Raw genomic sequence first — 17,887 nt, forward strand, 5'->3', positions numbered from 1 at the left:
TTTCAGCAGTTTCCCATTCTTCCTGCTGCTATTATAGTATCCGATTTTTTTCTTGTTCTGAAGGAGATGCAGATTTAATGGGTAAACAAAGATAGCTTTTACTATCTCTCTTCCTCATCTGGCCCCTCTGTCGCCCACCCCAAAAATCCCATCAGCTGCTACAGGATGTATTTTGCCTCCGTATGATACAGCCTTATCTTTATGGCCTTGGAGTTGCCCATTCACACCCAAGTGCATCTGCCCTAGTGAAGCCTGTATCTACTTTAAAAGAATCATGTTTTTAATTTCACACATCTATACTGATTGTGTTTATTAAGTGAAAATACTTACTTTTTGAACAAAAACAGCCTTTAAATGATTTTTTTTTAAAAATTATTCTTAATACACAGCAGTCAGCCCTGAAACTCATGGAATCTTTTATTGTTTTAGTGTGTTCCTCAGAGAAGGACACTAACGCATCTCTGTTTCTTGCCTGACAGTATCTTAAAGAACCTTTTCCTGGTTTAGGTGATCTTGCAGTTCAGTAAGCCTCCAACTTTGAATCTAGTCCTGTCTTTTTATAGTTATTTACTTCCCCTTTCGTCTCCTCATTAATTTTTCTGGTGGTGGTTAGCAGCAGTTTTTCTCTCACCTATGGTTCGTTCCTGGTGGGAAGAATTCTGCACCACAGACAAAGTTGGAGTTCCCTCTGCAGTTATCTGTTTCCTGTGTTAGGCCAACAGTTGTCACATTGTCATTTAATATGAATATTTTTCCTAACCATACTACCTGTTCAACTAGGCTTCCTTTTACAAGGTGGGAGGAGCCAGTTAAAACTATAAACCGTATAACTGATTCATACCGTAGCTGATCAACCTGATGGACTTTTTTAAGGCTCTGTAGCTGCAATTTTTGATTCTCCAGTAGGTATTACTCATAGTAACAACAAGCTCCAGAGCTTATAAGGTTGTTGAGTGGAGAACACTATAGGAACGCTATGGTGAAATTCACTGTTTATAAATGCAAAATAATACATATTGGAATGAAAAATTTGAACTTTTTATGAATATTTCTTGATAATTGTTTATTCATTAGTAGCTTAGGGAAGAAGACCTGGGGCTGATTGTGGATAGTTCAAAGAAAACTTTCAACTTAGCCCTGTTTTGAGCTGAGGGTTGGCCTGGATGACCTCCAAAGGTCCCTCTAGCCTATGATTCTATACAATCCCATGATTCCAAAAATTTCATTTCAAAAGCTTCAGTTACAGTGCAATTCTTTGCACAGGCCAATGCAAATGTTCATTCAAATGTCTTGCAAATTCCAGCTAGCAATAGGATTCTCATCTAATTTGTCATGCTTTTTTCCATATGTGAGGGGACTGAAGTTACTCATTTCCACGAACTACTTACCTATACATATGCTATATCCAAATGGAGTATACAGTGCATAAGCCTATGTACACTTGGTCTAATAATGATTTAGGTATCCATTGTACTCATAGAAAGGAAATGATATACTTTCTTCTTTATTGTGAGAATTTTAAATGTTATTTAAAGAAAACATTTCTAGGTGATTGAAGTAACCTAGTTTTAATTACATGTTTAACTTATATCTTATCTAACAGCTGTGTGGCAGACTGGAAATGACCAAAGCGTCTATAAAAGTGTAGTGCATATCATGAAGGCATGTGTGTATAAAAGCCATTGATAGTTTCTCCAGGACTGGTAACTAGAAGGAAGAAAAAAAAACCAAAACAGCACGGACAAGAGCTTCAAACAATCTAGGAATCTTAGAAGGAAGTTTAAGTTTCCAGGATTGTAACAAGTTAGGGATGTGACACCCATTTTATAAAATGTTAATCCAAGAAGTTTCAACTATAGAAAATTGTGTGTCTGAGATGCATTTCCTCTGATCATCAGTGCCCAGTTTCCTACCTGTGAAATGTTAGAGGATCATGAGAAGCTGAGTTCTTTAATGAGGTTCAGTAGGTGGAATGAGTTCTGCAGACTGGTGGGTGCAGAACAGGATCCTTTCCTGTCTTTGCACTTCTGCTTTTTAACAGAATTGACACTCATTAATTCCATGAAATCTACCACTTTGCTTGGGTTTGTTTTAACCATAGCTACAGCTGGCATTTCACAGAGCCTCTGCTTTGATTTCTGGCCTCAGCCTTTTTCCCCATCCAAACATGTACATCATGGTCAACAATAAATAATTTTGTAGATTCTCATCCCTATTCAGTGGTCCTGGACTGCGCTGTTCAATCTTACATTTAAAATTAGCTTGAGTTCCTCCGCTGGAAACTTGTATCAATCCACGTGTTAAAGGACATGATGTTCAATGTGATGTCCCATGGGGAGGACTGTTAACATACAACAGTACCATTCCCAGGATTAGCTGATGAAAAGATGCAAATTCAGAGTGAAAGACTGACTTTTTGCTGGCATCCATTTTTAAAGTTAGAATGAAGTGCTGTATAAATAATCACCAGTTGTCTTCCACTTTTCCAGAGAGTTTTACATCTAACAAAGTTTCACCACCTCCATTTTTCCAACCGTGGTGACTTCTTGATCTGCTTTATTTAATGTTTGCATTCAGTATTTTGTAATGTGCACCCTTACTCTATGCAACCTGTTTCAGCTGGCTCATGTCAGGCCTTTTAAAAGTATGATTCACTGTGTAAGGGAGTCTGTGAAATGGGTATGAAGAGGAGGCAAACTTGTATTTCTTCTGGAAAATAATGAACAATGCAGGAGCTTCACAGTGACAAGTACCTAGTTTTTATTTACCTTACCTGCTGATAAGCCTCTGTGCCCCATTAGCCTGTAGAAAGCTCTTAGTCCGTACTTCACTTGTATGCTGATTCTATGAATCTTTGTTTCTGTGGAAAATATTGTGATGAATATTGTCACAGTAATTTTTTTATTGTCAAATATAGACAAACTAGTACCAATACAGTATGTCATTTTAAATATTTACAATATTTTAAAGATGATTAAAAAATACTCTGTGGATGATGATGCCTAGTCATTCTTTCTTGCATGTCAAAACTTTAATATACGAACACATAAATTTTTCCATTCAGTCAAAAAATTGCTATTTATTTACAGTAAATGGGAAGAAGAGTAGGTTAGAAAATAGAAAAAATAGAAAAAAGGATTGTTTCTTCACAAGCAAAATTATTTTTTTAAGTCTTTGAGTGAAATTAAATCAGATTTCCGTCCTTAAAGAGACTACAGTTATCTGCTAAAAATATTTGTGAAAATTACAGTCCACATATATGTATATATTATGATAAGTCTGACTATAATATGCAAAAAAAAAGAGAAGGAAAGGTAGTATTTTTATTAGTGTTAAGGCTCAAATATTGGGCAAAGTTCATCCTTTTGGCAGATATGGTGCAGTTTGTATTATTTATCATTACAATCATGTTTATTAATATATGAGAGCACTTAAATACACTGAAAATACACATTGTGCCTGAAAAGGATTATACAAGGGCACAGTCCAGCAGACTTGCTATGGACCGTAATGGCTCTCTGCTGTGATTTGTGGAGCACAGTTCTCTGGCGCTTACTTTCTCAAGAACAAGCGTTTTTAAAACACGTGATTTATGGTATCGAATTTGGAGTACCGGGGTATAAAATGCAATATGTAATCCTGCTGTTGCTAGATTTGTACTTTATTTATGTTACATCCAATGAAAGAATGACAAAAGGGAATAGCATGTTTTGTAGTGACAACTTTCCTATTCAAAAGTCATGAGGTAGGAAGTGGTCTGATAAAGGAGACTATTATGTACCAGAAAAAACCCCACAGAGATGTTGGGGCATTCCTCACTGTTTGTCTCACTGCAGAAGAATGTTCTTTCCATCTTTATGGCAAGAGAGTACTTGAGTACATGAGAGTACTTGAACTATGGTAAGATCTATGTTATCATGCAGGCAAACTTGAGATGTGTAGAAATAAGTCTCTCTTATAGTAGAGAACTGTTTCTGTATTCATTCTTCTTATGTCTCGCATGCTAAACTGATGAATTTTTACCTATAGCCCATCTCTGTGAGATGCCCTTATTGAGCAGAAGTCCTCATTAGTCTCTCGATTCAAGAACCATGACCATTAAAAAGTGGATTGGCTGCCTCATTATCCCTAAGAAATCAAGCCAAGCTTGATTATTAAGCTCTAAGTTGTAATTTCATCTTTCCCCCTTTGCCAATCCATTTCTTTTATTTAATTTGTGTATTATTTTTAAATTTCCTGATTGCACACCACCAATTCCAGCACTAAACTCGGCAGATGAAGTCTAAATCCCTGATCCTGCAAAATCACTGAGCTTTTGTGGAGGCATGCACTCCTCCCCCCTGTTGTGATTCTTCCATTAAGCCTGAAATAGGAAAATTTTGTTCTAAAGTGGAATCACTGTTGTTAGTTCCGTAGTTGCTCTAGAGAAACAAAAGTTTCAGGCAACTTGCTTGCTGCAGCCTCTGTTGTTTTGCCTTCTCTTTTCGTTTTTACAAATGGTCATTCAAGCCCTGTTCTTTATTCAACTTCTGCCTCACCTAATTATTTGTAAAAATAGTGCTTTTCAAGGCGTTAACCTCTTAGCTTTTATCACTGAACTGTCTGACTTCTTTAACACCTTTCTTTTTATTAGTTCTTAGTTTGCTGAGCTGGAGAGGATTCTCTTTTTTTTTTCTGATAGAGTGGGAAAGAATGTAAGTGTTTATCTTCTTGATGAAAAGGAAAACTGAGATAAACACATTGGGGGTGGCTTTCCTCTTTTTGGCTCTTTTTGATGAACAAATGCAGTGGTTTGTAGTTTTTATTTTTACAACCAGAAGGAACTTGTGAATTTTTTTGCCCCCTGCTTTGTCGACTATTCTTGACTGATTATTACCATATTTCTTAGACTTTTTCAGAAAGACGGGGTGTTGTATCTTCAACAACAGTAACAAGATAGGTCCTCATTCAAGCGTCTTTCAGCTGTTTTAGTTAAGTAGGCATTAACAGAAACAATACATGATTTTATCTAAAAATCCCGTGTCATCCTAGCTACTCGGGTAAGAGAATCTGGAGAAAATGCTGCAGCTCAGCGAATTACCAGTTATATGACAAGAGTAATGGAAACTGAAGAAAATAAAGGGTCTGAGCAGTCTAAGAGAGGGAATTTGCAGGGGCTCACTGAGGGTGGGCAGTGGTTGCTACTGAGTTGAGGAACATTCAGTATGAAATCCCTGAAAGCAGAGGGAGAGCGTGTTGCTGCCTTTTGAGCAGAGGAGTGCATCGAAGTGTGGTTAAAGATGTTTGGTGAAGGCGTGGGTCAATGTGCAGGAGATCTGCTTGCTTTCTGCCACTAGTGAAACAATCCTGTCTGCCCAAGAGCAATTGCAAGATCTTCTTATGCCACCGGACTCATATGCAAAATGAAAGTAATAAATCCAGTTTTGCCTTTTTTTTTTTTCGTTCTGGCACAATTTTAAATGCTCCAGCATGCATAGGACATAGTTACAATGGCGTAGGATGTTTGTTACTGAATCTGGCATAATAAACTTGCAGTTTTGTCTGGCACCTCTAGATCCTACTGCAATACAGGCCATTGTCAAGAGTAAAAACATTTCTCCTCCTATTATCTCCGTGCACCTGATCTCTACCATTTAAATGGATATTTGGTAAGGGTTTTTTTTGTTTTGTTTTGTTCCAGATTGCTGTTAGTTAGCGTACTTACATTGTGCCAGGAGCTGTAGAAAGAACATAGAGTACAACAAAACATTTCCTCTAAAGTTTGTGTCCTTCAGGCTTAAAGGTACTGTCATTAAAATATATTATTTAAAAAACAAAGCAAAACAACACCAAGAAAACCCACACCAAACCTTTGTAGTATTTATCCCTCCCTTTTCTGAATAGGTTCTGGCTAGCAATCTGTGTGAGCTCACAGCTTCACTCGAGAAAGCAGTTGCAGAGAAAGTCCGATGTCAAGATGATGTAAGCTGAACAAACAGAACTATTGAGCTGGCCAACAGATTGGTCATGGGACTTGAGGTAAGATTTTACCTGAACGTTCTTGCTGCCGTAAGTTTTGAAATACTTGAAACGTTTTGTTGAGCATGAGGTTAAAAAATTTTTGAGGATTGTGGGGGGGGAAAAAAGACTGGGAGGAGATAGGAGACAAAATGACCCTTATTAGAAATCATTTAAATAAAAAAAAAAAAAAAACCAACCCACAACCAAAAAAAAGCGCCAGACTACACATAAACCTATAATAAAATTCCTGAGAAGTAAAATATCTTGCACCACAATTGCCTTTCCTAAAAATCATGTATTGCTGAGCAATTGCTACTGGCATGATTGCTAGAGAAAAGTCTCCATAACTAAGTCACCACATTTATACACAACTGTGAACACGTTGTGACAGCCTGGGCAGCCTCTAGTTAATGAACAGAAAGACTGAATAATCCTCTAGGTCAGGATGGAGTCGCCCTGCGTCTGCCCCCATTGCACTTTAGATTGAAAATAAGTGGAAGGCACCAATCAGATATTTGCTGTTTGCTTTTGTTTTTTTTTTTCCTTTTGCAGAAAGTATTAATTTTTAAATAAGAATGAAATGTATTTATGTTAAAATTATATATATTTCAGTGTGGTTATTAGCTTTATTTGCAGACAAACATCATTACAGCTAACACATGCCTATTTAACGGTCAGTAACCATTCAAGTCAGCCACAGCGTTGCTGTGCAGTCTCTCCTAGGTCTTTACAGAAATCGTGGTGTCTCAATTCATCATCTAGAATTTTAACCATTCCTTTTTGACAATAAGTGTAAATAACAGGGAATGAAGAGTACAAATAATATTTACATTTCTATGTGATCTCCCAAGGCAGTCTGAATAAATATTTTAAGTTGGATTTCATAAAATCCCTAGGACTTTGCTTTCTAAGATCAGAGGGCGAATACTTTTGTGTCTGTAAATCTCTCAGCAGAGGCTGGCAATCAAGATTAAATCAGTTTGGGAAAAAACTTTATTGTAAAAGTATAGAACTAATAAAAAAAACCCCAGTGCAATTAAAACAGATCCAGTTTTGATACCTGATTCTGAAATTACTATGTCTAGAAATGTAAAATATGTAAATAATCTTTCCTTTGGTAGAAAAACAGTGACGTCGATGTTACTGTCTGCATACGAAAACTTTGCTTTGCCCCAAGATGCCTGAGATGGTCACTGTTGGCCTGACCCTGTAGACTTCCAAAGCCTTTGGAAGCTCTGTGGAAGCCAATGGCCTTTGCCCGTAGGAAGTCTCCAAGACTTGGCTTTGAAGGTTAATACGTAGTTAAAAGAATTTTTTCTCCAAGGTTTGAGTTTTTATTAGTGATCTTTTTCTGTAAGTTAAGGGGGAAAATATTTAAAAGGATTAATTGAGAACGTCAAGTCTTTTCCTCTGAGAATAAATTCTTTTTGACTAGAACAGGAGACAGTTAACTTCTGAAAAACATCAAGACTGATGATTTTGTCTATATAGCATTGACCTGGAAGCTCAACCATTCAGACTAATAAATCAGGCAATTTATATTTAATCATTAACTAACTCCCGAGCTGAACAGCTGTTCAAAATTAGAAATGGGTCACCCCGGCCAGGATGACATTACAGGCAATCTATAATGCATTAGAATAAAATTATAGTGATTTTTAACTGTCTGGAAATTTATTACACTGCATGTTCCAACTCTTAAACCCTTGTTAGCCAATGTCACTAGTGATTTATGGTGCTTGGGTGGTATGGTAAAATTACTGAAGATTTAAATAGACAATCATTCTATGTTTAGTAAATCTTCAAATTTCAAAGCTATTTTGGAGAATGAGGTGGGTGCTCTTTATTGTTTATGACTTACCGGTCAGTGACAACAAGAAGAGAGAATGGATAAATCAAAAAGCCCTCTTGTAAATAAATGGATTTATTGTCTTGTTGCCTTCAGTTAATGGTTTAAAGAAGAATCCAATGACTTCTGGAGGCAAAAATGGATGTCTAAAATACTTCAAAACAAAACTGCTACATTACAAAGATGGCTTTTAGAGCTTTGAACAGGAATGGTCCTTTACTTGTCATTTGTTGGGCAGCTCTTATGAATGTAACTGGGGCTTAGGAGCCCTTCACACGCTGAGTTCTGCATTTACAGTGGGAAACATTTAAAGGTTAACTCTGTTAAGCGTGTATGTTGATGAAAGATACTTACATTTTCTTCATATTTTATAAAAAAAATAAGAGTTTGAGTATTCTGTTATTGTAGAATTCTGTGTCTGTCTTTGCAGGATAGGATGTTTAATCATTTCAGTAAATATTCCCAATTTTTCTGAAAAATACAGATGGAAAATGCTTCATGGATATCAAATTTAACAATTGTTTTGTTGCTTTGTTTTTGTATGCATAGGAATTTATTTTTAGAATGAGAGTGAGTTGTTATTTGAGATTGATTTTATACATTTTTCAGGTTTTCAAGAATGAGCACATCTCAGAGAATTCTTTTAAGCGCTCAAGCAGCTAGTGCCAGCAAAATGCAAGTGTTCTACATGAAATTACTTGAAGTATGGAGGATACTTTCTATTCAGTGATTTTCACTGATTTTGGTTGCGTCGTGTAAAGGCACTGGAAAACTATGTTTTGATACTGTCAGTGCTCTGAAAAACACGTCTGTGGGTAAAGGACAGTCCTTATAAGTTGTTCAGCGGTGTGTTTTCCTTCTTTCATGCTGGCCCTTTCTTTGCTTCACTCCCTCTGCTCACTGAGGTTTCCCTGATGCCTTTCTGAGGTTTCCCTGACGCAAGTGAACAAACGGTGAAACAACGTTTATTTTATCCTGAGCATTTCAAACAGTACAAACAAGGAAGAAAGGTTATGGAAGTCTATTCCAATTTTACATCTAGAATTTCATCAGTTTGAAGATGACTCTAATGGATGATCGATTTCTACCTTCCTTTCCATGCTAAAACTATTTGAGCATACATTCGTGCATATGTTTGTTCCTTTGCTGGGAATTGTATACCCAGAAAAATAAAAGTATCATGTGCCAAATGCTGCTAGTTTGGTTTTTATACCACGCCATAAATTTCAGTGGAAAAGGAAATGATGATTTGACCATATCTTAAACATTAACTTTCTTTAAAGAAGATCCTTTAATTTCTCTGAAATCATTGAATCACTATTTCAACATTTTAAATAGACGATGGTCTGTCTTTACAACATAAGTGGAATAAAATAACAGCTTTCTGTGTAGCTACTAATAAGAAATCATCAATATCTGAGACCATTCCTGACTATTCATCCAAAATATCCCAGGGCAAGCATGGTTAAGATGAACTCTGCAATATGCACAAGGGATTCCAGAAATCAGGGCTCTTGGGAGGGAGGGAAGGAAGAGGAGGGGAAGACGAATAAAATAATTTCTAGAATTAAACTTTGACAGAATTGTTGGGAAAGGAACCTTCTGAGATCATTTAGTACACTCCCCCATGCTCAAACTGAGTTGGATAGACCAAATTGCCCAGGACCATGTCCAGTTGGGTTTTGAACATCTCCCAGGATGGAAACTCCACAACCTGTCTGGGCAACCTGTGTGTTTGACCACCCTTGTCTTTCTGCTGTCAAAATTGCAAATCATTACAGCTCTTAACTCAGTAGGAAAACTTCTGTAGCTAGTAGGTAAAACAAACCAGACATATAAGAGGAAAAAACCCTGCACCTCTTCCGCCTTTACCCCTTCCCTTGGAAAAAGGCGTGAGAAAAAAGTAGAAGTCACATCTTTGGTGAGGTTGAAACAGATTTTTCTCTTTTCTTTCTTCTAATATTCTTGTTTCCTTGCCTTTTCGGAATCTTGCTGGAAATTATTGCAGTTTGCAGAAGGCAGTAATGCCGTACGGTAGCTGGCAGTAGGATGCCAGATGCTGCCAGAATTGCCATGTGTCTGCCATAGTGTATCTGGTCTAGACAAAAGCACCAATTACTGAGAAAAATCAGACGAGGGAAGGACATAGAACACCTGATTAAGATCTCCATCCTAGTTTTTCAGCTTCAAAGGCTTCAAATCACCACCAGAAAGTATGGATTGTTTCCAGCCTTGCAGTCTTAGGAAGCGTATCTCTTGCTGACAGAGTACCTTTCCCGTTGTACTTTTGTGCGCTTCTGTTTTTTAAAGTGGAGATTAAAAGTTCTGTCACTTCCAAGTTGTTCAGGAGATAACATTTTCTAATTTTGCTTTGCAGTCTGAAAATATGCGTTGGAGCCAGTCCATTGAAAACCTCAAAGCACAAAAGAAAACTTTATGCGGTGACATCTTATAAACAGCGGCATTTGTGTCTTACTTTGGACCCTTCACAGAACAGTATTGCCAGGAACTGATGGAACATTTCTGGATTCCTTTTCTAATGTCACAAAAGGTAAAATTTACTGTACAAAGTGGGAGTCTCCAGTGAAGAATTGGGTTTGTTAAATTTGATGTCTTTCAAAAATTTGAAGTACAGATCTGTATTTAAAAGTGGCTATAAAATATTCTTTACAGGTATTTGTTTTCCAGCATATATATGTATATATGTACACATACATGCACACACACATATACTTTTCTCAGATTACAGGTACATTTTGAGGGTAATGGCAGAGAGACATTAAGTTCTCTTTGTCAAAAAAAAAAAAAAAAGGAAAACCCTTCCCTTTCCAATTCTCTATGCCAAATTCTGTCCTTTGTGACACCTGCGTTACAGCAAGTGCTATAAATAGTGACAGAGAGCGTAGAGACTACTTCTGCTGAGCTTTTCAGCTCCGGGAAGAGCAGGTAGTTGTGATAATCCCCATTTCTCTGTACATGGAGGAAACTCAATAAATGCGAAGAGGCTCTAACCCTTAGAGGTGTCTCTGCAAAGCTTTCTCCGTCCTCGCTTGTGAAGCTTTAGACCATTCCTTTCTTCCTTACTGCTGCAAATGCTCCTCATCTCTTCCTACTTGTTTCCTGTTTCTCACGTGCCACTAATCACAAAATTATATCAGGATTAATGTAGTTTATTCTCTGAAATATGTGACGTGGAACTCTTACCCCATTTTAAATCACGAAGGTAAGGCACAGCGGGTGAGCTGAGTTGCCCAAGGACACTCTGGAAATGCAGTTAAAGCCAAATCCAAGCTTCCCAAGGTCAGCACTCAGAACTGCAGGGGCATCTTTCTGTAGAGGTGTGCTTTGTGCGAGAGTTTAACAGTCACCAATTTGTGTGGAGCTTTGTTTTGCCTGGAACATCTCCCTGTCCTTTTCCACCAAAAATTTGTTCACAGATAAAGTTCTTTCTCAAAAAAAACCCCTTCTACCTTGCAGCCTAATGCTGATAGGTAGAAAAAATTACCCATGTATATTTGTTTTCAATAGTGGGAACCTGGAAATAAATGTCATTCTTAACTCCTTTAAGAATCCTCTGAAATGGATTGAACATTTTTATAAATAAAAATAATCCATACTGTAACTTCTTACTCTTTAAGATGCTTTCGCTGAACAGCAGTGAGATAAAATACCTCATTTCAGTTTTAATTGTTTTCCTGCAAGTGGGGAAGGGTAGAAAAGAGGAGAGAAATGCATTTGGAAAGTGATGTTAAAAATAGATGTTTATTAATAGTCCTTATTAGAAGGAGCAAGAAGTAGTTCTATGCCATGAAGTACTGGCTTTGTGCAGACATGGGGATAACAGATTTATCTATATATTAAAATATTATTCTTGCATTGTGTGAAAATTTGTATTAGAAACCCTAATAATACCCCAATGCTAGTGTTTTCCACAAGGAAATATTTCAGCTTATGGAAATGATTTTACTGCTTGCCTTACAATCCAGGGATAAAACAGATCATATTTTCAGTCCTCTGGTATATTTAGATAAATCTGTTACACACAGGAGATGATAAATACGTTGCCTGCCTGCAGAGGGGATTGTATGCCTGTTGGTCCTTTTGTGCTTGTATTTTCAGCAAGTTCATCAAAAGTTAGGTTTATTTGGGGCTCCGTGATTAGAATCAGGGGTTAGACAATTTTAAGGTGGTATGTATTTTGTAATAACATAGTAACTATGACGCTGTGCCACAGAAACTGCACTAGAGGTATGGTGTAATTCTTATTAATACTAATAACTGTGCAAATTTGGCTCAACTTACATATATATAATGATTTGCTTTGTAAGTAAAAAAGCATGTAAATCTGGTGGTTATTTCAGTGTGCGCTTTTAAAAGAATATCCAGTCTACAAGCCAGGACTATACATATCTAGGAAGGAGGAAAATTTTGATGAAGGAGTTTTTAAAACACTTCTTAATAGGGTAGAAGATAGTTTAGGCTAAATACTGGTGATGCTGTGCTTTCCTTTAATTGATGGCTTTAGAATTTAATCCAGGAATCACAAATTTGGAAGCCTGGGAAAACATCGTGAAGGAATTGGTGGGCGTTTGCCCTTTCCTTCAGTAAGGAAAAATTTAATTCCAGGAATCTGGTGTAGATCTTTTATGCTTCCACTAGCCACATTTTTTCTGCCATATAACCTAGTTATTCACTCACTCTGTTGTGTTGCGTTAGGCATTTCCCTTCTCACCCGTACCTGTTTGATAAGCACTGATTTCAGCTGTGCCATTTCTTTTTGATTTCATCTCCTTGTAAATGCCTATGACAAGGTGGTATCCAGCCAGTGTGGCTGTGTGACGGCTGCCCTAGCGTATGTGGAGATGGCAGCTTCCTTCTTAGCAAGCGGGAGCTCACACGAGAACGTTGCCACAGCTGGTGCCACGCGGGGAGCTCCATGGCTGCCTCTGCCTTTGGACATGGTCCCGTTCTCTGGCGCTTGATCTTGTTAACACCTAACTGAACTATAGTAATACGATAACATGGGAATCCTGGTTTTGTAATTTTTGTGGAGATAGATACCAATTTATGTTCCAGAAATGCATGCTCAAGAGCATACATGAGCAGTGAATTTGCAATATCAGAATCCATATACACAGAAATGTATAATATATGGTGGTTTTTTAATGTTATTGCACTATAAATATATTTTATGAAGTAAATGTCCTAAATGAAAACCTATTTTTTAAAAATCTGTGATAAATATAATAAGGTGCTTCGCATCACATTTCCTAGAATACCCTTTTGCATCTGATCCCCACATGGATCCTCCTTACTCTTCTGCCTAGGAAAGCCTTAATTTATACCAGCCCAGTTATCATGTGCGTGGCACTGAGTCGTGTCCTGCTGCTTGGTAACCTTGCTGGGTGATTGTATTCCACTCTGATTCAAAGGTTTCCTATTCCTGTGATGGAGGACCTGGACCCGATTGCCGCGTTGACGGATGACGCTGTGATTGCGGCACGGACTAACGAGGGGCTGCCCGGTGATAGGATGTCAACAGAAAATGCCACTATTCTAACAAACTGTGAGTGCTAGCCTCTGATGATAGATCCCCCGCTACAGGGAATTAAATGGATAAAGAATAAATACGGAGCTGACCTTAAAGTCATACGTCTAGGACAGAAAGGGTATGTGCATGCTGGAGAATTGGCTTCCAGGTTTGCTGCCCTCAAGTTCCCCTAATTTTTGTAAGGGATTATTGTTTGTTGGAATGCATTTACTTGAAGACTTGAAGTATAACAACAATGCTGCTTATTTATCCTTTATTCCTTGAGGAGGAAATAAAGTGGAAGTTGAGGTGCACTTCTTGTGAGGGGCAAATCTCTCTTTCAATAGACAAGGTGCAAAGCCTGATGACATGACCTTACTTATACTGTGCGGTTTAGTCAGCAGAACACAGCACGTGCGCCTTACAGAAGGAAAGATTCAATCCAGTAAACGGCATTTAAGGCAAAAGCCAATATCAGGTCTTTTCCTGGTAAACAAACATGTTTCTAATTCTCATTGCTATTACTGAATTATATGTAAGGTGGTAGCACTTGCCTGTAACCGATCTGTCATATCTTTTCTCATGTTTACTTTGATTTAGGGAGACAACTAGGTAAGACTTAACTGCTCCATTTCAAAGGGTTATCTGAGTTTATTTCACTGAATTCCAGATGTAACACGCAATTACACAGCACAGTAAACAGTCACAGCAATGCCTCATTTTTTAAATAACTGTTAATCCTTTAACCTGTCTGTTCCTGTGAATGAGCTCTTCCCTTTTTTAATGCTTTTTCCAACCCTTAAAAATAATTGTGATTTTTCATTCATACCCTGTAGTATCCTTCTTCATGAAGCTATACTGTCTGCTTGCCTAACCCTCCGCTATTAACTCTCTTCTCAGTGCCCGTTGAAACGGAGTCCTCCCAAGTCATTCAGGTTCTAACCCTTCAGGAAAGTGTTTATCATTTAGATGAGGGTATACCAAAAGCTATAACACAAAACAATAAAATTTAAAAAATAACAAAAGCTAAAAGATATATGTGCTCCCTCAACTTCTCTATGTCAATTCCAGTGTTTTCAGTGGGGTGCTATATACTCATATTGCTTATCAGAAAAGCCTCAACAATATATTTTTTGTCTAATACGAGGACTAGCAGGAGCATAGGTAGAAAGATGTTGACTCAAAACCGTTGAACTCTTAACCACTGGGAAGTTCTCGCTGAACAGTTTTGCGTGGTTTAACCGTGCTCTTTTAGAAAAACTTCTCCACTTCCATAGTATAAAAGAAATCTTTCTATAACCAGCATTTATCTAATACTTGAGGGTTTGTTTTTTTATTTTTCATGTTTTCTGAAGTTAAATTTTCTAAAGACCAGCGAAAGAGCTTTGGGTTGTGGAGAGACTGTAGTAATCAATACTCACTCCCATACTTGATCCCCTGCTTGGAAGGCATACAGTTGAACAGGGAAAGTATACTTGAGTAATCAGAATTTTTCCATAACAACTGGATCTATATTGCTTTGATTGCCACATTTTTCTTACTACTTCATAACCCTTCATGAAGTTATTTATTTCCTTTTAAAATGCAATGGCTAAAACCTAGTGATGAGTGGATATTAAAATGTTAGTATCTGCATCTGATTAGGCAACAAAATTCTTTTCTCGATTCACAAATTGGGCTCAGAATGCAACGTAGACATCCATGTGAGTTTCTCAACCGAAAGTGAAAAATCTTTATTTTTTTTACTTCAAAAAAGGAACAAAACAAGGAGGAGCATATATTATAATTTGTCTCAAAAGAAAAGAAAATATTTCGTTTCCATGTTAGCCATCTATAGCAAAAGGGAAAGCATTGGAAATGACAGGCTATATTTGGATTTAAAAATATAGGGATTTCCAGCTGCAATATCAGCATAAGAAAACCATGCCTCCACTTTGCAGTGAGTTGCCATAACTGTTTGTTGGGCCACACCGTGAAGCAAATCAATTAACTGGCTTAAAAAGGGAACAAAAAGGAGAAAAAAAATAAAGCTAATAAGGAAAAACTGATATGCTACAACATAGGGCAGAGGTGAGCAGCCAGAGATGGGGACTCTTTACATCAGTACTGCTGCCAACGTCCTGTCCGTCAAACCAGTCCAGTTGATAGGTTCACAAATCCATCGAAGCAGACGTAGCAGTGGTGTTGCTCGTGCTTCAGTTTTACACAGAAATCTGGCCTGCTAGCACCAAAACTCACATGCCCCGTTTCTCATGCGAGTGCTCCAAACAGCCAAGTACAGGGACTGTTGGGACCTCTCCCTCCCCATGGAGGGACTCCAGCTCTGACAGCCGTGTGAGCTCCACCCCGGAGACCTGTAGCTGGGCGTTCGAGTGGGAGATTCAAATTTGAATCAGGTAATGAGTTGAGTTAATCACAGAATCATAGAACGGTTTGGGTTGGAAGAGACCTTAAAGATCATCTAGTTCCAGCCCCCCTGCCATGGGCAGGGACACCTCCCACTAGACCAGACTGCTCAAAGCCCCATCCAGCCTGGCCTTGAACACTTCCAGGGATGGGAATGTGTCTTCCCTGTTCTGACATTGCTGTGGCAGGAGCGGTAGCTTGTACAAGAGAGGAAAACCCCATGTTCTGGCCTTTTATGCGGGATGTCTGTGAATCACGTCTTTCATTCCCATGCCCCCTTTTCCCTAGGAAAAGTAAAAGAACTTGTACTTAGGTCCTTGGTGCAAGAGAATTTCAGTCTGTAATGTCTTTCATCACTTTCCATGAAAACTTCCAACGTGATTGTTGAGCCTTCAAGGCATCTGTTCCCTAAAGAATAACATTGATCTGTGATTGCATGAGAGCAAATTTGGTAAACCTCATTAAACATTTCGTCTGATAAACTGAAATGCCATGTTATTGTCTCTGCTTAAACGTGAATTTATTTTTAAGCTTGAAAGTGTTCCTCTCTCCTATTCCTGTTTTCAAACAACACATCAACAAGCTCCATTTTTCATGTTGATGATATGATGTTTATTCTGATAAAAAGTCAGAGATACCCTTGAAGCATTTCTGGATGGGTCTCAAATGTTACTCAAAGAGCGTTTAGAGTACTTGCACAGTTTCGGATTGTTAAAAGAGAAAATATGAAAGAAAGATTAAACATAAATGGTATCTTTTGGACAGGCATTGGACAGATTACACAAGCTTTTTCTCCCTCCTTCCCTGTTCCCCCGTATTTCAGGCATTGGTGCCTGCACAGCAGATCTAAGCGATACACAACAGCTGAAATCTCCTTGCATACGTGAAGCTCCTGGAAGATGCACTCTTGCCCTGCACTGTGAGATCCTGAAATGACTCCTCTTTGTTACATTTTTCTGTAGTGATATTCGAAATACTTCAGGGTAAGACCGTATAACTTGCTTTTTAGAATCTGTAGTGAAGAGAAGCTACTGAAAATTAGAATTATACTGGTCTAAAAGAGAGATCAGAAATTGCACAGTCTAACAAGTTTTTAAGGCACGAGTCAGAGGCTTGTAAAACAGCAGAAAGAAGTTGGATAGAAAAGGACAAGGGTCACACCAATATAGTTTTGCATTTACTTAGCAAAGGCTTCCATGTAGCACAACAGACCTGTACACCCCGACACAAACACGAACTATAGGTTCTTCTGGTGAGTATTTTAAGCAGTGTTACATTCTGTGGCTCATTGAAGATGCAGCAGGCCTCCTTTGTGGGGCACTGGTAATATATGTTATTACCCAATAAGCAGAGTTTTCCTCATTCTGGATTCATTTCTGTTGTTTGTTTATTTTAGTAGTTGTGTCAGGCACTTTGAATTTTTTTTTTTCCTAATAAAGAAAGACTAGGAAGGTATTTGTGATAGATATGGTGCAGTCCAGCAGTTGAAGTTCATTAATAATTGGAATGTTGCAGAGTATGAAGTAATGAATACTAATTACTCCTTTCATGTCTGACAGCACCCTGTGGACCAATACATCAGCCCAGACTTTAATTTGGTTCTAGTAATGGTTTCATCAATAGTACATTAATTCTGTGTTTGAAAAGATATACAGTTGAACCTGACCCACACAGTAGATACCACTGTCATAAAACGGCCACATACTGACAACAACTGGATAATTGCAAATAATTAAATCCACTGAGCTTCAGACAATCCTAATTTTAAGTAAAATATATCTTATCATATCAATCGACAGAAAGCATAGCAGGGGAGATTTATCAACTTGTACTCCTTCCAAGGCAAATTTACTAGCCTGCGTATTAGCGAACTTGCTGATCTGTGAAGCAGCTTCATAAAAGTATCTCTCCCCTTCCTTGTTTACCAAGATTGTTCTTGTGTTGGACTCTTGGATATTCTCTAACAACAGCTTCTGGTATTTTTTCTGAATGAAGCCTGCAAAAGAAATTCTCAACTCCAGAGAACTTCAAATATATGTGTAAATGTATGTTTTCCTCAAAACGTGGGTGATTATAGGGCAAACTACAGGTACTTGTTATCT

General features: G+C 37.9%; 1 protein-coding gene across 1 annotated transcript in view; it reads left to right on the forward strand.

Annotated features, from left to right (window-relative positions):
• Positions 1-17,887, forward strand: part of LOC141738323 (uncharacterized) — a 134,939-nt gene that overhangs the window by 83,502 nt on the left and 33,550 nt on the right. The window contains 1 exon segment of the mRNA XM_074573523.1: positions 5,884-5,961. Coding sequence (XP_074429624.1) covers positions 5,884-5,961 — 78 coding nt within the window.

The sequence above is a fragment of the Larus michahellis genome, chromosome 2 (assembly GCF_964199755.1).
Source record: "Larus michahellis chromosome 2, bLarMic1.1, whole genome shotgun sequence".
NCBI classification, from domain to species: Eukaryota; Metazoa; Chordata; class Aves; order Charadriiformes; family Laridae; genus Larus; species Larus michahellis.